The sequence below is a fragment of the Salvia hispanica genome, chromosome 1, assembly GCF_023119035.1.
Source record: "Salvia hispanica cultivar TCC Black 2014 chromosome 1, UniMelb_Shisp_WGS_1.0, whole genome shotgun sequence".
In the NCBI taxonomy this organism is placed as follows: Eukaryota; Viridiplantae; Streptophyta; class Magnoliopsida; order Lamiales; family Lamiaceae; genus Salvia; species Salvia hispanica.
Window position 1 is genome coordinate 9710078 of NC_062965.1, and position 24386 is coordinate 9734463.

The window sequence follows — 24386 nt, forward strand, 5'->3', positions numbered from 1 at the left end:
CCTTCTTTTTATGAAAAACCATTCTCCAAGGAAGAAGGTATTTGAGAAGGTATTACACTTTAAGTTTTTTAATGTGTTTTGTACTATTATTTTAATTTTTAAAAATCATTTACTCCATTCATTCACGGAGATTAACAAAAAATTGTGTTAAGTAAAAGAAGAATAAAGTAAGATATGAAAAACATAGAGAGATGAAGAGAAAATAAAATAAGAGAGAATAAAAGAGAGGGTAAACTAAGTAAGAAGAAATGTATTGACTCTTACTAAAAAAGTAAATAATTCTAATACTATGGAACGTATCAAAATGACAAAATAATTCCGCTACTATGGAACGAAGAGAGTACTTTTTTATATACATTTTTCCTTTCAAATGTGTTACTTTGGAAGGGTATATTTCACATTTTGAAAAGGTAAATAGATGATATACTCCCTCCGTTCCATTAAAGATGACTTACTTTTCTTTTTGGTTTGTCCCAATTAATATTACCCATTGCTAAAAATGTAAACACCTTTTATCTCTACTTTATTTTTTCTCTTATTTAACTCTCCCCACTTAACACATAAAATAAAGTTGTATAAAATTTCGTGTCATCCAAGGAAGGGTCATATTCCTTGGGATAGAGGGAGTACCTCTTTTATTTATCTTTCCTCGTTAGAGATGTTACAAGAGGAATACACTGATAAATAGTTAAATGTCCAACTATTTTTTATTTTCCATTTGTCCTCCAATAATTTTTCATTTCACTTTTACTATATTTGATAAGTGGACTACCCTCCACTGACTAATTTCACTCACATTTTATTATTAAATCAGTCCACAATTAATCATGGACAATACAACGAAGATTATGAAATAGAAGATCTGAGTTCTGGATGAAACAAGATTTCACAGGCATAAAAGTGTAATCCGAGAACAAATGACATATGTATACATATAATCTATATCAATAACAGAACCAAATCTAGGAAGGATGAACCTTTTTAGAGGCGGCGGCAGCGACAGCTCTGATGGCAGATCTCATGGAAGCCGCGGCGGAATTGACGGCGGCATCGACATACTTTTTGGAGGCGAAATTGGCAGCCTTCTCCAAAGTGTTACCCATTCTGCGGGCGGCATCGGCGACGCTGACGAGGCTGTCGTGCTCGGCCTTAAGGGTCTGATTCATCTCCTCCTCGAAGAGCCGAAACTCCGCCATGGCGCTCTCCATTACGGATTCGAGGTGATCCTCGGCTTCCTCAATGCAGTCTTCGGCGCTCTGAGCTTCGTTGCGGCACTCCAGCTCAAGCTGGGCCCACTCCTTGTAGGCCTCCACCTCGAAGAGCTTCATCAGCCCTTCGATTGTCGACGGATCGAAGCTTTTGTCGCAGAGGGCTTGGTCGGAGAGGAGTGTGAATTCGGACAAGAGGGCTTCCATTATTTTTCTTTTTGGAACTGTAGAGAGTGAGTGGTACAGCTGTTGTGGATTAATGGTGGGGAGAAAAGATGAGTATGGATATGGAGTATCATATCAAGACTTTATTGCTCGCCTTTTTGTATAGTGAAAACATGGAGTACTAGTTTTAGTTTTAGGGGTAAACATTCGGGTTTCGGTTCGATTTTTTTCTCAACTCGAACCAAAATTGAAAAATTGAATTTAGTTCAAAAATCTGAAGATGGAATGACTTAGTTGGAAAGAAGATCAATTAACAACTCAGATTGTGTGTGTGCAATTTGAGCTTCTACATATATAAAAATTATAATTAATTATTTTTTTTTCATTGGAGGAACAAAATGAATATTACACCGTTATTTTTTCTAGGAAGCAACATCTGTCATGTATATTAAAAAAATGTATCTCCATATTTGACTCAATAATCGTGATAAGTTTTTTATCCTCTTTTTCCCACCGCCACTTAAGTAAAAATGGTAAAGTAATTAAATTTAGCTTCTTAAAAATTAACAAGTTTTTGCTTCTTAAAAATGAATGGTAAAGTATTTTCCCATTGCCATGCTATGTTTGAGTGTAGTGCCGCTGAGTCGAAAGAGCTCAAACCAAAATCTTCTAATAAAAATAAAGTCACGATCTGAAACGACTGACATAGGAAATCTATGGTGTTTAACCACGATATCTGTTAAGGTCCTCCTCCTTAACGGTGATCGACGGAAGTTTCCCGACGATCTGAGTAACGATTCCGGCGCCCAACCGTAGGGTCGGCGGAGATAATAGTTTCGAGTTGTGCGCGGGTTCTTCCCGTCGGACAACGCGATAACTAGGGTTTGTAGAGAATTCCACAATATGTTGGACAAATAACGATTTTATTGATTTACTGAATGAATGCAAATAATAACCATATATCCCTATTTATAATACTCAAATACTATACCCTAACTTATTGACCAAGATAACAATTATATGGAAGGATTTGGTGAATCAAAAGATATAACTAAATAATAAGATATAGGATCGTATCAACTCCCCCACGGTTAAAATCCACCTTGTCCTCAAGGTGAGAACTATGCAATGAAGATAGCCAATAGCAAAAGCTTCCCCTCCGGGATCAAACGTGAACAGTCGTTGGTGATAATAGATATAGATCAAACCTTGTACACTTGACTGGCACCATGATTCAATTTTATCTATAAACATCACATGGGATCTTGAACTCTTAGAGTTAATCTTCGATGCTCCATTATTTCTACTTGACAGGCCTCTAGTTAGAATCGTGATATTCTCATAGCCAATAACATTCTCCTCAAGCCAAGTCTCTACATCATCTTTCATCTTCAATTCCCGATGTGTTGGAACAATCAGATCACCGATGTTCTCATCATATACCCCGACGAGCACTTGCGGCGGCATATTGTCTATCTTGACGACCGCTTCCAGGGACTCATCGTTCGGCTTGACGATCTCTTCCAGGGGCTCGTCGCTTGGAACCTCTTGCAGGGACTCAACGTTTGGACCCTCAAGATCAACGCCCCCATCGTGAGCAACGTTGTCGGGAACATCCTCAGCTAGATTTTTGTCATCAATACTCTCCTCAAACAATGCATTCACGCGGGCGAGAAGGGCGTCTTGCTCCAATCTATAAATACGCAGATTATCGTTGTAATCACTTACGGGGGCTAATTGGGCTGGGCAAGGCGAACGAACCATGAGATTGGGTGTATTGGGCAGACCACGTTGCTTCCCCGAATTAATAAACTTGCTAGACTGACGTGGTCGGTGCGTGAAGTTGGACGGTGGCGGGGCACCGGCAGGCAACGGAGCTGTGCCGTGACTCGGCAATCGGTCGGACCGGTACGTAGGCTGCTCGGCGCGGCTATTATGAAGATGCTGGTGTCGCCTCGGATACTCCTCAAAACCCTGTCGCTGACGGTGGTCTCTGTGATCATCCCACCCCAGTTTATCCCAATTGTTAGCAATGGTTCGTGGATGAGGTTGGTCGTGAAAACTCCCCCTATACCTCGCGTTAGGACGACGTGGAGGAGTTGGTCTATCTGCGCACGGGAGCGGCGATGGGTCCCGCCATGGTTGCCATGCACTTCGATGCTCTCCCCTGTTGGGAGCTGGCTCAGATCGTGGCGGAGCATATAATCTTCCGATACGACGATCCGTGGCATCCCACTTATCAAACACAACAAGGAGATAATCCAGCTTGGCATGAATCTCTTTCTCGCATGCGGTCTCTCTAGGAATCGTCTGGCGATTGTACCTATCCGGCTGGTAGAGCGGCTGTGGTGGGTGGTCGAATTGCGAGGGCTCTCCTCCCTCGGCTTCCCAGGCTGCTGGAACACGTTTGTGTGGCGGCTGAAAGCTGTTAAACCTGTGTGGCAACGCTTTGCGATAGCGGGACTCCGGATCGGGCAGCGGCTGTGTATGCTTGTGAACGAAATGGCAATGGTGATTGTGTGCCATGATGACAGATTGAATGGTCCTCTTTTTCTTTTTTTTAATGACAGAATATGGAGGGTGAGATGCGGTGGTGATGGTGGTGTTGCGGAGTGATTCCGTTGGTGAGCTCAGGATGAAAGCACTTGTTAAGGTCCTCCTCCTTAACGATTCCGGCACCCAATCGTAGGGTCGGCGGAGATAATAGTTTCGAGTTGTGCGCGGGTTCTTCCCGTCGGGCAACGCGATAACTAGGGTTTGTAGAGAATTCCACAATATGTCGGACAAATAATGATTTTATTGATTTACTGAATGAATGCAAATAATAACCATGTATCCCTATTTATAATACTCAAATACTATACTCTAACTTATTGACTAAGATAACAATTATATGGAAGGATTTGGTGAATCAAAAGATATAACTAAATAATAAGATATAGGATCGTATCAATATCCACATACAAATTGGCTACATGGTGGCGTCAAAAGCGTTGGGAAGGAACCGAAGTGTACATACTTGCTTAGACGATCCACGACCACCATAATCACGGACGAGCCTCGAGAAGAAGCAACCGCAGAAGGCCTGTTATAAAGTCCATCGTCACGTTATCCCAAACATGTGAAGGAATAAGAAGGGGTTGAAAAAGGCCCGCAGGAGCTAGATGAGAAGCTTTAGTGGTTTGACATACTAAACAAAACGACAATCATTTTCTCTCATTCGTGGCCAAAAGAATGATGATACGATCCGGGAAAAAGTGCGATCAACATCAGGGTGTCATTCTAAAGGAATTGGCAGAGGAAGCGCGTTCGGTTTTCATAATTTAATAATTAATCGAACAAATAAATCACATAATAATCAGATCTATTTAGCAGATTATTTAGACAAAATCTATTCGCGTAATTCTCACATGTATCATGCTGATAACTTAAATTAATCATGCTTTTTTTTATAAAAAAAAGTTAACTCCTATATGAAGGAGAAAATTACAAATAAACTCCTAACAATGGAGGAAATTATAACTGACGTCAAGAGGGCTTGAACTCTGCACCTCATACATTGATGTCTAAGCTCCTTGTCGCTAAGACAAAGGCTCCTTGCCCCTAAACCCTAAACCCTAAACCCTAATCATGCTTTAAGTATAATGAAACCTAAAACATGCTTTTCTACGGAGCAGAAATATTACCTTATTAATTACCCAAAGAATTGACGATGGATTTCTCCACGTGACGCTTTGAATACTAGACCACGGATCTTCTCTCTGATCGTCCAACTCCAATAGGGGGGAGGAGGGGGGACGAAATTTTAGTGAAATAAAATTATTGTTGTATTATTTCTGTCTCATTTATTTTCCTATTTATATTAAGTTCCTTTTGGGCTCAGACAAGGATCTATGGAAGGTTTTGGATATGAGCTCATCCAATTTACTTTTTTACTAATTAAATTGAACCCACAATTTAATATAAGCTTTAATTGGAATATTACGAGCAGCTACTACACGAAGTAATATTGAACTCTCCCCATCCAAATCCGAAATTATAAGTAATCCGGGTTTCCGTTTTAACTTTCATTTCCCGCGCTTAAGATAAAAATGTCCATTAATTAATTAATGTCTGCTATGGACTTAATTAATTAATTTCTTATTAATTCCAAGAGTGGACTTAGCATGAAACGATTATTTATTATTCATAGAGTGATCAAACTCCAACTAGCTAGGTTCCGAATAATAAAACCTTGTTTCGCGCTCCTCTTGAGGACATCATCAAACGAGACTCACCTCGTGCACGATTCAATATAATAACAATCCTAGCACCGCTAGATATTAATCACCACTACCCAATATATTAGGATTATTGGGTTACGAAAAACCCGCACCATTTGATAAGTCAAAGTAATGCATAATCAATACCGTATGCTCAATGCTAACCTACATTGATTAAGAAACAAATATTTATCAAGACCTCGCCTTTCAGTAGATAGCATAAAGACAAGTCTTGTTGTTAGATCCGTTCAGTGCTTTACCACACCAATGTCATCTTATTTCAGTAAGGCTTAGAAATATGCGGACTGACATTGCAACCTTTCACGATGGATAGTCTAATTCAATCTAGGTCATGAAATTCTTCTTTTTCTTTGTTTAGGACTGGCCATGTTACCTTAAAGTGGACGCCGCCCACAACCGGGGTACTAAAACAAAGACTTACACTTTGTTAAGTTAACTTATACATTTAAACATGCAATTAACATCCATTAAATGTAAAACATAACAACACTATGACAAAAATAATCTGTTTTATTCATTGAAAAATAAAATAAGAGTTTTACAGTATCCAATCACTCGAAACGTGATTTCTAGTATACAAACTTTAACACATTCTTGGATAATACTCTAGATAATGGAGGATGGCGCAGCGGGATAATTCTTCTTTTGTTCTAGCTTGGTAATAGCATTCCATTTTAATGAAGAACAATAGATTTGTTCCCAGTTAGGGAGTGACGCATAAAGGTTATGCGTCTTTATAAGTAAAACGCATATCTGTTATGCGTCTTTATTTAATGACGCATAAGGGTTATACATCGTCGAGTAAAAACCACAAAAAATTAGCGTTTTGGAGTGACGCACAACAATTATGCGTCTTTATTTAGTGACGCATAAGCATTATGCGTCTAATGTTAGTGACGCATAAGGGTTATGCGTCTTCCAGTCGCGATTTAAACACAGAATCGGCAGAACAGAGGCAGCGAGCAAAGTCGCGATTTTCCATCTTCTCCGGATGAAATTGATGAAATTTCGGACGATTTTTGTTGTTTTGTTGCCTATTTGTGTGTTTCACATGTATATAATTAGGAAGTGATTCAATTTTTGATGAAGTTGGATTGTTGAAGTTGAATTTTTTGATTAAGTTGAATTGAAGTGTGTTTTTCAGTTGTAGTTGCAATTTAAGTTGGATTGTTGAGTTTTTATGATTAAAATTGAATGTTGATTAAGTTGGGTGATTATTTTGAACTTAAGAATGTTGGAATGTTGATTCAATTTGGGTTTAGAGTTTATGATTATGTTGGAATGTTGATTCAATTTGGGTTATTATTTTGAAGCAGATGGCATCTTCAAGTTCTGAAGAACAGTTATGTTATGGACCTGAGGATCCATCATTACTCTTTCATCAAAACGAACACATTTCAGCCTCCTTGTTGGCGAATGGTACATCAAATGTGTTTAGAGTTCGTCGGACGGAAAGTAAGGTCTGGACAGTGCAAATACATCCAACTGTGAAACATTGGCTTGATGTATGGGGTTTCAAAGGCTTGTTGGAATGTGGAAGGCCGATGAGGATAGACAACGAGCTTATCACTGCCTTGATCGAGCGCTGGAGGCCTGAGACACACTGTTTCCACCTACCAGTTGGAGAGGTTACTGTAACCTTACAGGATGTGCAAAGCTTGTGGGGCTTGAGAGCAGACGGTCGTGTTTTCACTGGCCGTGACTACCCTCGCATATGATCCACTACCAAAATCAACAACTGGTGGGATTTCTGAACTTCTAACAGGTGAATACTCAACAAATAATTCAATACACCCACTTGAATTTTGAGCATTGTTGAACATAAACATTACACTTTCATCATTGCAAATCACAGAACATGTATAACTCATCACGGAAGCAAACACTATACATTGTCTCCACAATAATTCTATAGTGTGTTGGTTCACATCTATTCTCATCGCATCACATATCATTGCTACCAATTCAGAATAGGAAACACACGAATTTAATACGATGGAGCTCCTCGCACGAGGTGGATCATAACCAATACCCATATGTGGTAGTTGAACTACTCTACCACCCCAATACAAACTCACAAATACTTGCATGATTTCTGCATCACAAACATTTTCCAAAAACAACAATGAGGGACATTTTTTCTATAAGCGCTAATTTTTAATAAATTGGATAAAACTAACAAAGTAGAGCAAAATAAACATGAATAATGATGAATGTAGCCAAATTGAAGAACAAATACCGAAATATGTTTGAAATTCGTCGGAAAAGATGGGATCTAGCGTCGGAGACGATGGAAAATCGCGACTCCAAGAAAAACATATAGCTCGTGATGATATGTGGAGGAGGCAAGTTGACAAGGTCGAGTTTCTTACTGAAGAAGGCTATAGGCTACTCTTCTTGGAGAAGGACTGCAGCAATACGCATTCCTAAAGAATATGTCTCAACGACGAATTGTTTTGCAAAATCAGGTAAGCGGAGCACCGATGTAGACGTTGTTAGAGTTTGTATACTAGAAATCACATTTCGAGTGATTGGATACTGCAAAACTCTATAGTTTATTTTCCAATTAATGCAACAAATTATTTTTGTCGTAATGTTATTATGTTTTACATTTAATGGATGTTTATTGCATATTTAAATGTATAATAAACGTAACAAAGTCTAAGTCTTTGTTTTAGTAGACTGGTTGTGGGCGTCGTTCACTGTAAGGTAACACGGTCAGTTCTAAACAAAGAAAATAAGAATTTCACAACCTAGATGGGCCTAGACTACCTATCGTGAAAGGTTGCAATGTGAGTCCGATTATTTCTAAGCCTTAATGAAATAAGATGACGTTGGTGTGGTATAGTATTGAATTGGATCTAACAGCAAGACGAGTCTTTATGCTATCTACTGAAAGACGATGTCTTGATAATTTGTTTCTTAATCAATGTACGTTAGCATTGAGCTTACGGTATTGATTGAACACTACTTTGACTTGCCAATAGGTGCGGGTTTTTTTGTAACCCAAGAATCCTGGCATATTGGGTAGTGTAGATTAATATCTAGAGGTGCTAGGATTGCTATTATATTGAATCGTGCGCGAGCTGAGTCTCGTTTGATAACGTTCACAAGAGGAGCTCGAAACGAGGATTTTATTATTCGGAACCTAGCTAGTTGGAGTTTGATTACGCTATGAATAATAAATAAGTGTTTCTTGTTGAGTCCACTCTTGGAGTAAATATGTTAATTGATTAAGTTCATAGCAGACGCTAATTAATTAATGAACGTTTCTATCTTAGCGCGGGAAATAAATAACAATAAATTTTGGAAACCCGAATTACTTGTAATCCAATATAAGCTTGTATTAAATTGTGGGTTCAATTTAATTAGAGAAAAGCTAATTGGGGGAACCCATATCCAAAGCCTTCCATAGATCCCTGACTGGGCCCAATATGTGACTTAATATAAATAGGAGAATTAAAGAGACAGAAAACACACAATTTTACAGACTAAAAATTCGTCCCCTTCTAGCAGTAGAAGAGGACGAAATTTTCATCCTTCGGCTCCTCCGTGAGCAGTTCGTCCTCCATTATTCGAGTCCTTGTACTTTGGTGAGATCAACCCACACTGATATCAACGTATTGTCCGGGAACTAGTCAGAAGATCAGTGGTCTAGTAATTAAGATCTTTACGTGGAGAAGGCGCGAGCCATCTTCGATTCTTTGGAGAGTCAGAAAGGTAAATTGGCTAACTCGGTAGGAACATGTTTTAGGATTTCAATTATGCTAAAACGTGTATGAATTCAATTTATGAGCATGATACATGTGATAATTGCGCGAATAGAATTTATCTAAATAATCTGCTAAATAGATCAGAATTATTATGTAATCGATTGATGCACGCTTCTGCTGCCAACCCCTTCAGACGTCATTGCCTTCCTGGGGTCATTGAAGGTAGTTGTGGCAGCTTCAAACCAATAAAATGCGCTATCTCTCAAGAGATCGATGAGGGGGGCTGCGATATGGGAATAGTGTTGAACAAAGTGACAGTGATATCTGTCGAGACCTAGAAAACCCCACAATTGCCTCATATTTTTGGGTAGACCATGTCAACATTGCATCAATTTTTCAGGGTTTGCCAACAGAGAGCCGCCTGATATAAGTGCCCTAACTATTCTACAATACCCTAGCAAAAAGTGCATTTCGATGCTTTGACAAATAATCGGTTAGTAAGAAGCAAATCGAGAGTGACTGACAAGTGATTCACTTGGTTATCAATTGATGAACTATACACGACAATATCGTCAAAGAAGCCGATAATGAACCTCAGAAGATACGATCAGAACAGAAGGTTTATGCATGCTTGAGAAGTGGAAAGGGCGTTCGTGGGACCGAAATGCATGACCAGAAGTTCGTAGTGTCCCTGTGGATCCAAAATACGGTCTTGTATGGATCCAATGACGGACGCAGAAGTTGAAACTCGTGGGGTCGAATATAATGAATAATTAATAATATATATTATTTAATTTATTATTTAAAAAATATGACTCTTCATTTTTTATTTGAATTTTTTTTTCAGCTCCAATTTATGATACATGAGTTGAAAATAATAATAGAATCTAATTTCCATTTAAAAATAATAGAGTATTAATTAACTATAAAATATGAGTTTTATAAGATTGTAGAATATAAGGTCTACTTATTATTTTCAACTTTTAATAATAGTAAAATGAGACTCCTATTAGCGGGCATATATAAATAATAAAATAATTTTTTATTTTCGGATGGAGATTATAGAATTTCAGTTGTTTATCTTTTAATTTAAATATGTATTTGTACGACATTTAAAATATGTTAAATAATCATTTGATGATTTATCACAAATTAGAATAAAATAAAATAGAATGGAACTATTGTTTATAAAATAAAATTATAAACATAACTATTAATTAACTATAATCTATTCAAATCATTAATAAGCAAAGAAATAGAAACATTTATTCTTCTTCTTCCTCAGTGAGAATCTGAATTGGGTTCTTCTTCCCGGCTTCCCCTCTTCATCCTCTCCTATGATTTTCCCAATGATTCTCCCTCATTTCTTTTATTTTCCAGCAAACTCTACTGCGTGAGGTCAAGACAAAGCTGCGTGGGGTCGGAAGGTAAAGTTGCAGAGGGTCGGAGGTCTACGAATGAACTTTCTGGCGGCGCTCTCGTCGGATGACGGTGGGGTCGATCGACCCCATCCGACCCCACCTGGGTCCGTCATTGTATGGATCACGATCATGCATCCTGATTTGGTGGTATCCGGAATGGAGGTCAAGTTTTGTGAAAATACGAGCAACACCCAACTCGTCAAATAACTCATTGGCTGTGGGAATTGAGAAATGGTCTAGAATGGTGGCTGCATTCAAGGCTCGATAGTCGAAGCAAAAGCGAAACGAACCATCATTTTCTTGACCAAGAGGATTGGAGAAGAGAATCGACATGTTCTTGGGGGAATAACACCATGTGATAACATATCTTGAACCATTTTTTGAACCTCGGCCTTTTGAAGTGGAGATATCGATAAGGGCACACATTGATAGGCTTGGTGGCAGGTTGAAGAAAAATCCGATGATTGAATATTCAGCGCGTGGCAACCCTTGAGGTGGCTCAAACACGGCAGCATACTGTGGAAGAATCGACCTTACTGAAAGAGGCAAATCAAACAAAATTTCCAAGTGTTCTTGGTTGTTCTGAGATGATGGAGGCTTGGTTTGGAGGAAGAGTAATTCATAGACTTTAGAGATGGAATTGTTGGAATGATGACAATGAAGTGTGTGAAGAGAGATAGGTTTTGCAGCATTGCTATCACCATGTAGAAAAACATTGCCACCATTCTATAAAAAGGACATTGTCAATTGGGCATAGTTGTGAGCCACTGTGCCCAACAATTGTATCCATTGGACGTTGGGGAAAACATCAGGCCTGTGGATTGCCAAGAAGTACAGATCGACAGGAAATGTGTTGTCCTGCATGACGAGAGGGACGACAGTCAGTTGTTCATTGCCAACATAGACCCGAAATGGGGTGATATAAGTTAATGACAATTGGAGACATTCAACATTATGCGGATATATAAAATTATTGATGCTCTCCCCATCTATAAGAACATGCACAACAATGTCGTTGATGGAGCCCTTTGAACAAAGAGAATGGGGATGCGCTACACCAGAGAGACTGTGATGGATGAAAACATCCGCACTCAACATCAATTCATCATTGTCTTCCTGCGAAGGCTGAACATCAGTTGCAGTGGCGTCAATTTCATCATCTCCGATCAACAACAATAACCGAGATTGGCAGCGATGAGAGTGAGACCACTTCTGGTCGCAATTGTAGTAAAGTCCTTGAGCATCTTTGACTTGTTTTTCGGTGAACGATAGACAACGAATAGGGAGGCCGACATTGTTCGTGCACTCAAGGAAAAAGCTGATCGTGAATTGACCGGATGGGTGGAAGACGTCGGAGCAGAAACGACATTGATTGGAGTATCGGTGGGGACATGCATAGAAGACCAGGATATGCGAGTCGGAGGTGCAAGAGCAGAAAATGTGTCCACATGTACGACAGAGACTTCACGGGCTATAGCGAATGCCGCAAATAAGGAAGATGGGCTTCGGAGATGCAGCTCGCAGCGAAGATACGGCTGAAGCCCGACAATGAACACGGAGAGAGCATGATGGTCTCTGGAACACAGTAACGTTGTTGAGAAAATGTACAAAATCAGTTTGATATGTCGCGACCAATGATGTTTGTTCTAGGTTTGAGAGTACACCAAAGTAGTCTTCAAAATAGTGTGGATCGAACCTCAAGCGAACTTGCGATACAAATTCATCCCACGAGTTAAGGATAATATTGTTGCAAACCACATCGGAACCACTCAGACACTACTCCTTACATGAAATGGCCCACCAAACGAAGACGATCAGGTGTGACCATGGCTTAGAATTCAATGTACTTCCAAACGGCTTGCTTGAGCTTCTATTACTAAAAGACATAACAAAATATGGGACCAATGGTTTCACGGAAGAAACTTTGTTCCTCTCCACATTAGGATCCCATTCGGCTTTGTTGTCAAGACGAACTCTCACACACGTGACAAATTCTCAAAGTTTGCTTTGTTCTTTTAGGGATTTGACAAAACGCTCATAATCATCTTGATTTAGAAGAAGAGGGCGATGATCACACAATAGATGTTCAATCACCTTAAACTTGACATTCAAGTAACATGCATTTCATCCCTTCGTAGCCTTATGAAGCGGAATTCAGTTTGAGGCTCCGAGTTATAAGGTATTTCATCATTCCCTTCATCATTCTCAACATGAGGGAGGTCAGAGATAGCATTGCCAAGAACTAATGAGTTCTTTAGATCCAATTTACGCCCTTCTTCATATGCCACCATATTGGCCTCAAATTGAAGTAGAGTAACTCCTCTAACAACGAGATTATGGGTATGTAACGAGTATGCATGTGATTTATTTGTAGGAAGATCACCCCAATTCCCCACAAGAAAACACACATGTGAAATCGAGGCAGACCATATGCACCAGCTACCATCGTTCCCATTCTAGCTTGATAACCCATGCCCACAAGGCAACCCATTGCATATCTACTTAGAAAATCTCCTGCAAATTTCACAAGGTCAACAACGTTCTCCATCAACACAAACTTCGGTCTGAGATGGGATACAATATCTATGAACACAACAAGTTGTTTATTTTTTGGATCTTCAAGTGGTGCATCCTAGTTCCTAAACCTATTAAAGCCACTTATGCCTTGACAAGGTGGGCCATCACATACGACATCAACAGTTCGAGGTAGTGGAAATATTCTAGACTGTAACCTCTTAACACATATTCCTTTAGCTTTTCAGTGCTAGAACTCAGATTACCTAAGGGCTCCTGTGTATCATACTCAGAGCCATAACCCTTCCACCGTATCTTGAAATGTAGTTCAGAAGATTTTTTGTTATTAGGGTTGCCATAACAAATTTCCAGAATCTCTTCAACTTCAAACACTTCAGAGTCATCTTCATCTTCCTCTTCCTCACCATCATCTTACACTTCTTCTTTGACATGCTCAATGAATGCATCTTATTTCTTGTGGATAAATAGGAAACACAAAGCTTCTCCCAATCCACAAGCAGATTACAGTAATAATCTATTTCGGGATGGTTTAGCTTCTGGCTTTCACAAGCATATTGGTTGAGATCAACAGCCCATATAGTGACAATTTAACCGTACAACTGTTAGCACCAAAACATAGCCCAACCGACATTCCACCACATCCAGAGTACATGTCCAACAGAGTTTTCTCACCACATTGTCCTTCAATCTTAGGAGTTACATGTGGATATAATTTGCATCAACATCACTAGAGATGGTAGAACCAAAATCATTGTTATTTGTAGTACTCTGTCTCTTATGGAAAACTTACGAAAGAAGTATATGGAAGTAAGTCATATCATAGTAATAGTAAGATGTTACTCCAAGGAACAGATACGCAGTAGTAAGGAAAAAAGAATATTTGACAGATAATTCTGATATATTGTTACACTTCTTCATCCCATATTTATAATGAAAGAAAACCAACTAATCCTATGCTCTAAACAAAAGCATAATATTAAATAAACTGCATAAAAATAGGAAATCCTAGTAGACTATATTCTTCATACATAGTCCTTCACCTATACAGGTTTATTGGGATGCGAATGGGATTAGTGGTGCGAGTGAGGTGAGTGGGAGAAGTTTCTGATTCATCCAAAGAAGGAGACGTGACAGAGTGAGGAGTTACTGACTCATTTAAACCAGACAACCATGAAGAAGTGGATTCAAATGCTGCAACTTGAGAAGACTTATTCTTAGAAGGAAAATTCATGACATAGCACCATGGCTAGAAGAGGATGAGAGAATGGATATTGAGGCGCTATTTCATTAGGGTTGGAGCAAATACTTTTAATGTATACCTAATACTTTAGTTTGGGCTTTCAGTGTAACTAGTTTTACACCCGTCCAATGCACGACTCATTTACATTTAAGTTTTTTTTTTATAATACGGATATTATGTTAAAACAACACAATATTAACTATAGAATACAACCAACCTCATCGTCATCAACCAACATCTTCATGATCACACACTAAGTGAAAGGCTCAATATATGAAAATTGTAGAAGTGTAGAAACCTGAATATTTATTCTTCCACATCCATCTTGAGGTGTCTGAACAGAATAAGTGAAAATTTAAAATTCTCGTGATTTAAAAAAAAATGTCTATTTTGTAGAATCTAACCAGTGATCGTGCAGCATTGTTCATTACTATTTTACTCTCCACTTTATTATTTTACAAATTTTGAAATACTTCTTTGTACACAATATTAACTGTACAATCACAACCATCATCATTATAAAAAAAAAATCTTTAAACTTGCATGACTTGTATCTAAAAAATAATGCAACTTGAGTAAGAGATTGTCGTTGACTTTGTTAATAGTTATTGCATATGATACAATCAAAGGAAATTGTCGACGTTGAAACTTGAACAACATCCTAGACATCAATACTTTATGACCCACATTATGCCTATTCAAAACTTATTCTACAAAAATATGATCACCTAATCGTGAAATAATTAAACGGGTACCAATACCATTACACAGTCTATTAGAAAGATCTATATTTCTCAATAACATTGCAGAGATACTAATCTTCAATAATAGTTCCTGACTGGGAGTACATGAATATTTTTACTCATGTGCTTCGGATTGAGACACCATGCAATTGAGACAAAAAACTGAAGTTTGAGTCAGATTTTGATATACTATTTTAACTAAAATAAACACGTGCTTCGGATTGATTCACAGGAATCTTATAGTCGTTGACCAAGTTCACTATGTCTAGTGTAGGAGCCAAAATATTTCGATCATGCATATAAGAACTTAACTCACCATAGTTCACGTACTTTAGATAAGTCCCGGCACAATTATTTTTAAATGATCACCATTAACCTTCAATAAAAGGTCACTCCAAATATTTCTATTGGCATGACCATCAATGCAATATTCATTATGACCTCAAAACCTTCAATAAAAGGTCACTTAGGAATATTCCCATCTCAATAGATAATATCCATTGTGAAACATTAACAACATTCTGATGACTACCATTAGGAACAACATTTTCAACTTTGTTATTGTAATTTCATTTCAGTTTTCATTATGTATTCCTACTTTTAGATGTTTTTTTTATTGCACTAGACATTTTTTAATAAAAATTTCACTATGTATTTTTTATTTATTTTATGAAATAATTATTGTACTTTCTCCGTATTCGTCTATGATTTTCATTCTATATTTGTGAATTTATTTGTTTGGCTAGGGGTTTGTTAGCATATTCCAGCCTATAACTAGGATGTGGGAATTCCTTAATATGTGGCCGGATGTGGGAAGCGTTTGATGATGGGGCAGGCGGAGTTTTTTGCTAGCCTTGGTAGTATATGGCTAGTCTGCATCCTACTGCGGAGGCTCTAAAGCTGAGGTCTGACGACAGTTCTCAGTTTTCTTGGATGTAGTTTATGTATTGTGCTAATTGCTGCTGTGATTCCTGTCGCAGCTACTTCGACATGGCTGCGCTTCGGACGGCATTCCACCTACCTACCTACTTTAACGATCGGAATACTAACTCAATTTCCATATCCAGAACCAGCCTACACTGTTCTAATTCATCCTCTGCTGAAAACCTACCTCCAAGTTCAAATTTATCCTACGCAATTCGGCGAATGTGCGTTTCTCACGCAATCAACAATCATCGAGAAAATTGTTTGGAGGAAGTAAATGAAAATGCATTACGCATAATTGTGAAATGGTTTGAGCTGATTCGAGATGTCTTCCCCGGCGGTCGTTGGTGGAATTTGAGAGATTTTGAGCAAAATGTTGATGGCTCGCCAATTGCAGCGGAGCCGATAACTGTTTTACAAGCTCTGCGAGAAATGTGGGCGCTGTTAGCTGAGGAGAAATGGATTTTGTACACAGCGTTGGGCGCGTTGGCTGTCGCGGCGGTGAGAATTGGCTACTCATTATAATGTTTCCTTTTCGGTTTCGATTCGTTAGGGTTGTATTAGTTGCTTCTATTGTTGATGGAGCATGGATTCAAATTTATAATTGCTTTAATTAGAATCTATACTTTGTTATTTGGAGTAATATTTGGACTTTGTGCTTCACGAATGTTGAGTTTGAGTGGGCATCCACGAACCCTCACATGAGTTATAGTAATGATTTTAGATGCATATCTTCTGCAGGTCTCAGAGATAACAATGCCAGGAATACTGGCAGCATCAGTTTTTTCAGCTCAAAATGGTGAGATGTTGGTGTTCTATCAAAACTCATGGCTTCTGATTTTATTGTGTATCACATCAGGAATATGCAGGTTAATTTACATAAGATTATATTAATTCCCCTCCTCCCTCCCCAACCACTTATTCTCATTCCACATGTTCATCTTTTCTTCAAATGCAGTGGGTTGCGAAGTGGATGTTTTGCTGTTGCAAATGCGATTTTGGTACGTTTTTCAAGTTATGGTTTCATTGACCTACCATTTACGTCTTTGGTAGATATCCAACAGTTATACATTTGATTGAATTTTGCAGGTTAAGCGTCTTAGGAAAGCTGTGTATAGATCTCTTCTTCTTCAGGTTTGAATTTTTTCGAGCTTATGCTTACTGGAGTTAGCTGGTGCTCCTCATAAATTATGGAGTACATTGTTTTTGTGACATTAAGCTTTGATTTTGTAGGATGTATCATTTTTTGACACGGAAGCAGTTGGTGACTTGACTAGCAGGGTTAGTACAGATTGCCAGAGGTTATCTCAGACTGTTGGAAATGATATACACATGATCCTTCGTAATATTTTCCAGGTTTCTGTTACTATTTAGTACTCCATATACTTTTATATAGATTCCTAATCTTGTTGTTGCTTTTTGGTCTCTGATTGACTGATAATTTTGCAGGGAATAGGCGCATTTATCTGCTTGATGACTTTGTCATGGCCTCTAGCACTGTCATCACTAGTAATATGTTGTATTTTATCACTGATTTTCCTAATCTATGGGCAGTAAGTGTTGATGCATCTTTGAAGTCCATAGCTATATCTTTGAGTCACATTTATACCCCTGAATTTGTTCAATACTCCACAATATCATGGAGTTCCATTTATGAAATTAGAATGCTGTAATGTAGTCACCAGCTGAAGAAGTCGGGGAGAGGGGGAGAGAGAGAGAGAGAGAGGAGTTTAGTTCATTACAGATCAAATTGGAAATCGTTCCTACTAGGATGTATGATTTGACCTTTGCATGCTCACAGTGTTGTTTTTGTGGTAGTAGGTCATGAAAGTGCAATAGATGGTTAATGTTTGTCTAAAATTCTCTAGTTTTACATGACATTTAAAAATATTTTTGAACTTATAGAGCACATAGAAGACATTTGTTACACATTTATGACAAGACAAACGACTCCGAATAAATAGATACCTATCATTTATTAATTTATGCAGATCTACAATTAGCAGATTACATGTATATAAAAAACATTTGTTTCATTTTTCAGTGCTTCTACTGTACTATGTTGCAATCTTGAGAAACCATGATTGTTGTTTTGACAGGTACCAGAAGAAAGCAGCACTGCTTGCCCAAAATTTCGTTGCCTCTTCCAATGAAGTAATTCAAAAAACTGCAATATTTCAATATGCCTCTTCATCTGCTAATGTTGTTAAACTGGGGTTTTCTTTTTGAAAATAAACTAAGGTCGCACAAGAGACATTATCTTTTATTAGAACTATCAGAGCATATGGGACAGAAAAAGAAGAACTTCAGAGGTAGTTAAAGTTTATTTCAAGTTTTATTGCTCAATATAAGAAGAGCATAATATATTGGCATACTTTGTACATTTGTCATCATCAGACTTGCGCATATTACATTTGAAGGTTCACACGATGGATCGAAAGATTAGCTTCTGTGGGCATGCGAGAAAGTGTAGCATATGGATTATGGACCCTTAGTTTCAGTATTCTTTATCGATCAACACAAGTACTGCTCTATCTTTTGCACTCAATCCTATATTTTGAAGTTTCTAAGACTGCAAATACGAAAATTAACATGCTCTATCTCTCTCTCTCTCTCACCAAGAGATCTTGTCTGGATTCCAAGTTATGTTTTGCAGGTGTTAGCGGTTATTTTTGGGGGAATGTCTATTTTGAGTGGTCATGTGTCTACTGAGCAACTGACTAAGTATATTTTGTACTGTGAGTGGTTGATCTATGCTGCCTGGAGATTGCAAGACAGCATGTCATCATTACTTCAGTCTGTTGGAGCCTGTGCTAAGGTTTTTCAATTGATGCATCTTCCACCAAGTAGTGAATTCATGTCTAAAGGCAGGAACCTTTTCTTGACCATATTCTTTCTACTTTGGTGCATCCATGAACGATGTTTGAGCTTTTTATTTGGAGTGGTTGCAAATTTTATCTTAGTCTCTCTTGCTATTAACTTGGATTATAATGAATGCAGGAGTAAAATTGCAGGGGCTGATAGGATGTGTTGACTTTGTGAATGTATCATTTCACTATTCGTCGAGGAAGATGGTATCTTTAATGACTGCAAAATGTAGTTGTTTTTGCCTCTAATAGTTTGTCTCACTTTCAACTTAGTTGCCTCTGTATTTAATATATGAGCAGGTTCCTGTTCTGAAAAATGTGAACTTCTCCATAAAAGCTAATGAAATGGTTGCAATAGTAAGCAATACTGACATTACATTTATCATCGTTCTCATCATATTTTTTGTAATGTTTAAAGAACCATTAACAAGCTTTACTCTGCAAAAGGTGGGCGCCAGTGGTAGCGGAAAAAGCAGTTTAATCAGTCTTTTGCTGCGCCTTTACGAGCCTACTGAAGGAGAGGTGAGCTTTAAAATTTATGCCTCCAAATACTTGAACTTTCAACTATTCTAATTTTTTGCACTACTGTTGATTTCTGATTTTTTGCACTATAGTTGATTTTTCAAAAAATTCCTGCCATCATGCCAAGATGAAGTTTAAATGTATTATCATAGCTAGCTAAAGCTACGTAGACATCGGAATTAGTCATTTTGTACACCTTCCTTAAACAATGTAGACATTTTATGTGTCCACTTTGACATTAGTTTGAGAACAATTGATTGCCATGTGAAATATCAGAAGATTCAGAACAGTTTAAAATTTGTGTATTTAAATGAAGATTTTTTAGTTGAAGTCCAAAACTAAAATTAGATCATATTTTAAGGTATCACATAATTTCTCCAAATTATACCAATACTTTGTCATTCCCAGATACTTATGAATGGCGTTCCTCTGAGAGAGATGGATATGGGGTGGTTGAGAGAGAACATCGGCTACGTTGACCAGGTCAGACTCAAACACTTTGAAGCGTTCTGCAAGAAACCTGAGAAAGTTGTATTTATATGAACAAACAATGAGCAGGAACCCCATCTTTTCCACATGGATATCATGTCCAATCTTACATATGGCTGCTCAAGAAGCATCATTGGAGTGGAAGAGATCGAATCTGCTACAAAGAATGCCCATGCCCACGAATTCGTATCCGCCCTCCCTCAGGGCTATCACACCGTCATTGACGATAATCTTCTAAGTGGGGGACAGAAGCAACGCATAGCTATTGCAAGGGCCCTACTCAGAGACCCCATCATCTTGATTTTCGACGAGGCTACCAGTGCTCTCGATGCAGACAGTGAAGGCTATATCAAAGTGAGAGAGACTCTCTCTTACCTCTCTCATCTTGTACTGTACCAAAATGAACCAAGTAGTTTGTGTAATGTCTGACTGCAGGAGATCCTTCAAGTATTGAAGAAGGATGCAGATAGACGAATGACAATGATCATAGTTGCACAAAGGTTGGCATTTATGCAGTTGTAACATTATTATTGCAAAAAAGGGACTTGAACTTTGGCAGAAAAACTGACTTGACCTTGGTAGGTTGTCTACGATAAAAGAAGCGGACAAAATCGTGGTACTGGAGGATGGCCAAGTAGTTGAGGTAAGCCATTGTGTCCAATATTCATGAGAAAGTAGGTGCTTCGAATAAATTGTGATTAACTAATCCATATATGTGACTACTCATCAGGATACTAAAAACTAATACTCCCTCCACCAAATGGTGAGGCACTTCTTTTAAGCACGAGTTTTAGGAAAATGATATTAAAGTAGATAGAGAGTAAACTAAGAGAGAGAATAAATAGAGACGGGTACTAAGCTGTGAACTTGAAAAAATTAAAAATATTGCTAATTTTTGGATAGAAATGCCCTTTGGCTTACTTTATAGTAATTGGTATTAGGTCAGTCAATTCGTACCACCTTACCAAGTATAACACACCAATTTATACCAAGCTTATCAATCTGCGTGCTGCAAGTTTGTTCTGCAGGATAGGAATTAGCTTCATACCATGCATAACACACTTGCATAGTTTGAATTCATATCATGTAAGTCTCATATTTTTGGTATGAATCAAACAACTCTTATCATACTTACTAGACCTGCATGCGGCCAACTTGGCACTGTGCACACAAATTTGACTAGTCTGGCTCTGGCATGAATTTGTCAAATTTACATCAGAATTACCGAAACCTCACGCGGCTCGCCTAGTGAATGTGCACAGGTTTGGTAAGAATTTAACTATCTCACACAAGGTTTACCCAAGCCCGCACGCTGCACGCACAAGTTTGGTAATCTTGTGATATTCAACAAATTCATACCAATCAAAAATGATTTTTTCCTCTCTAAGGTAAATTACATTTGTTCAAAAAATAGTTCATGTTTGAAAATCTGAAGTACCGCTATATACTGGTGTTTCTAAGTTAGTGGCTAACAGTCTTCATAGTTTAATTCTATATGTTAACACTATAATTTGTCCTATGAAGCCCCATATTATGTTAACATTTTAAATTAATTACTTGTAAAAGATCTTAACAAAAATTTTAGGTCCTGACTAACTCTATTTTTTTGGTCAGAAATGTTCGTCATTAAATATCTCATATTGCAATTTTGGGATGTATAATATTAAAAGCCACAATTCACTTTTATTATTTTCGGATGTGGACCGTGTTTGGATATGATGGTAGCAGCTGGTCGGGTTCAGGTTTGAGAATTTTCTTAACATGTTGGAGAGCTTATTGATGCAGACCTTATTGGGTTGAGTTGTTATCATTTTGATCTGATAACGACTAACTTGCAGTATTTACCACCCCTAAATAAAATGACTATATTTAGGCATAAATTATATTTGTGGCACTTTCCTTTTGAATTACAAAAATGCTGAAGCAGAGCTTATATTGATGCAGACGGGTACATACACAGAGCTTCATAACAAGAATGGAGTGTTTTCTCGTTTATTTAAATTGAAGACAAACGCCACCCATTTCGACTAGCCTGAGACGAGACCAATTGGTACGCTTAAACTGAATTCAGTTTACTATATAATCTATGTTCTTCAATTAAAATTGAACTGATATTTTCTCCAGTCTAGACTGTTAAAAAAATACTCCCTCCATCCCATTAAATATGCAACATTTAGGAATCTGCACGAGTTTTTATGTAGTGATGTTTTGTGAGTTAATAAAGAGAGTAAAGTAAAAGAGATAAAAAAAGTAAAGATAGAAATGTTTTCATTTTAGGAAACTTTTCATTTTTAATGGGACAATCCTAAAAGGAAAATGTTTTATTTTTAATGGGAAAGAGGAGTATAATATGAGATTTAATTGTATATTTTTTTGAAAGCTGCTCCGGTGCTCGAGTGATGAGCTATTTTTTTTAGGGAAATGCTATGTGGCCATAATGTGGCTGGCCATAAAATGGCATTTTAGTAAATATAAAGACTATGAATTGAAATCATTTAATTACTTTATTTAATGCTCAAACAATATTTCCACTATTACCCTTTTATTTAACTGCAGTAGTAAATTTCAATTTCTACAATCTGTTATTTATATTTCTTTTGTTTTCAACTCAGTTTTTTTTTTTATATATATATATGATGTATTATTTATTTAAATATAACGTGTATAATCAAGTTATTAATTATATGATTGAGAAACTGAAAATTTGATTAATATAGTTTTATATTGATTGAATTTATTTATAACAATAAATATTTGTTATTAATCATTGAAATATATATTAAAATAGCTTCGAAATCAATATATTTATTTGTATACTAGTGATATGTATATACTAACTACTAGTATTACATACGCATATATTAGTACTATTTAATATTTTGTGAATTGTTTAAACACTCCATTATTTGAATAAATCTGTGATTAATTAAAATTCTCCATAAAAGATAAGATCAACTAAAATTTCTTATTACATAATGTACATGATAATTAGTGTATTAGATGTAATAATAGTAGTATTATTACTGTTGATTAAACTATTTGAATAAAACTATCATTGATTTAAAGTACTCCCTCAGTCCCCCCAAAAAAAAACATTCCTTTTTAATTCGTCGTCCCTTAAAAATAAAAACTCTCTCTTTGAGGAAATTTCATATCATGATATTATATAACTTAATAAAAATATTACATATCATGAGGAAACTCTCTCAATTGAAAAGAGGGTTAAATTTCTCTTTGAATTGTAATATTTTTATTAAGTTATATAATATCATGATATGAAATTTCCTCAAAGAGAGAGTTTTTATTTTTAAGGGACGACGAATTAAAAAGGAATGTTTTTTTTTGGGGGGACTGAGGGAGTACTTTAAATCAATGATAGTTTTATTCAAATAGTTTAATCAACAGTAATAATACTACTATTATTACATCTAATACACTAATTATCATGTACATTATGTAATAAGAAATTTTAGTTGATCTTATCTTTTATGGAGAATTTTAATTAATCACAGATTTATTCAAATAATGGAGTGTTTAAACAATTCACAAAATATTAAATAGTACTAATATATGCGTATGTAATACTAGTAGTTAGTATATACATATCACTAGTATACAAATAAATATATTGATTTCGAAGCTATTTTAATATATATTTCAATGATTAATAACAAATATTTATTGTTATAAATAAATTCAATCAATATAAAACTATATTAATCAAATTTTCAGTTTCTCAATCATATAATTAATAACTTGATTATACACGTTATATTTAAATAAATAATACATCATATATATATATATATATAAAAACTGAGTTGAAAACAAAAGAAATATAAATAACAGATTGTAGAAATTGAAATTTACTACTGCAGTTAAATAAAAGGGTAATAGTGGAAATATTGTTTGAGCATTAAATAAAGTAATTAAATAATTTCAATTCATAGTCTTTATATTTACTAAAATGCCATTTTATGGCCAGCCACATTATGGCCACATAGCATTTCCCTTTTTTTTAACGAGTGATGAGCTATTTAACCCTCACTTCCTTGCTATGCCTATACAAATAGTGTATCAATGACTTTTTCTTATCACATTTATGCGTAAACACCGATTTAAAAATAAAATGAGTGGTCAATGTATATACACAAATGATTAAAAAAGCATAGATCACCTTCACATTTAATAATTTAAATTTTACTCAGTCCCATAATAGATGGTACACTTGAGGAATGACATGAGATTTTAGGATATATTGTTTAGTGTTAAGTAG

The 24386-nt window shown here is 36.7% G+C and overlaps 2 protein-coding genes across 4 annotated transcripts; one reads left to right on the forward strand and one right to left on the reverse strand.

The window, feature by feature from the left end:
- Window positions 1-779: 779 nt before the first annotated feature.
- LOC125217427 lies at window positions 780-1509 on the reverse strand. The gene has a single exon (XM_048119015.1). It carries the CDS (start codon window positions 1413-1415, stop codon window positions 963-965), a length of 453 nt encoding a protein of 150 aa, XP_047974972.1. The 5' UTR covers window positions 1416-1509; the 3' UTR covers window positions 780-962.
- Window positions 1510-16074: 14565 nt separating this feature from the next.
- LOC125202327 (ABC transporter B family member 26, chloroplastic-like) lies at window positions 16075-22268 on the forward strand. 3 transcript variants are annotated; one of them, XM_048100703.1, is made up of 19 exons: window positions 16075-16213; window positions 16289-16733; window positions 16974-17101; window positions 17191-17233; window positions 17322-17366; window positions 17466-17588; window positions 17682-17785; window positions 18332-18386; window positions 18474-18544; window positions 18653-18755; window positions 18889-19099; window positions 19233-19306; window positions 19400-19456; window positions 19547-19621; window positions 20030-20104; window positions 20180-20464; window positions 20546-20610; window positions 20693-20753; window positions 22055-22268. In XM_048100703.1, exons 1-19 carry the CDS (start codon window positions 16173-16175, stop codon window positions 22139-22141), a joined length of 2148 nt encoding a protein of 715 aa, XP_047956660.1. In that variant the 5' UTR covers window positions 16075-16172; the 3' UTR covers window positions 22142-22268. The 3 variants fall into 3 exon arrangements, 2 of the variants coding, with proteins under 2 accessions (XP_047956660.1, XP_047956661.1); XR_007173078.1 differs by lacking the exon at window positions 22055-22268 and having other exon boundaries at window positions 20524-20610; window positions 20693-20744; XM_048100704.1 differs by lacking the exon at window positions 16075-16213 and having other exon boundaries at window positions 16553-16733; window positions 16974-17031; window positions 22055-22160.
- Window positions 22269-24386: the final 2118 nt, after the last annotated feature.

Coding starts and splice junctions, on each gene's coding strand:
- LOC125217427 (XM_048119015.1), bottom strand. CDS start 1,415: ATGGAAGCCCTCTTGTCCGAATTCACACTCCTCTCCGACCAAGCCCTC.
- LOC125202327 (XM_048100703.1), top strand. CDS start 16,173: ATGGCTAGTCTGCATCCTACTGCGGAGGCTCTAAAGCTGAG. Junction 20,611..20,692: donor ATGATCATAGTTGCACAAAG/GTTGGCATTTAT, acceptor TGACCTTGGTAG/GTTGTCTACGATAAAAGAAG. Junction 20,754..22,054: donor AGGATGGCCAAGTAGTTGAG/GTAAGCCATTGT, acceptor ATATTGATGCAG/ACGGGTACATACACAGAGCT.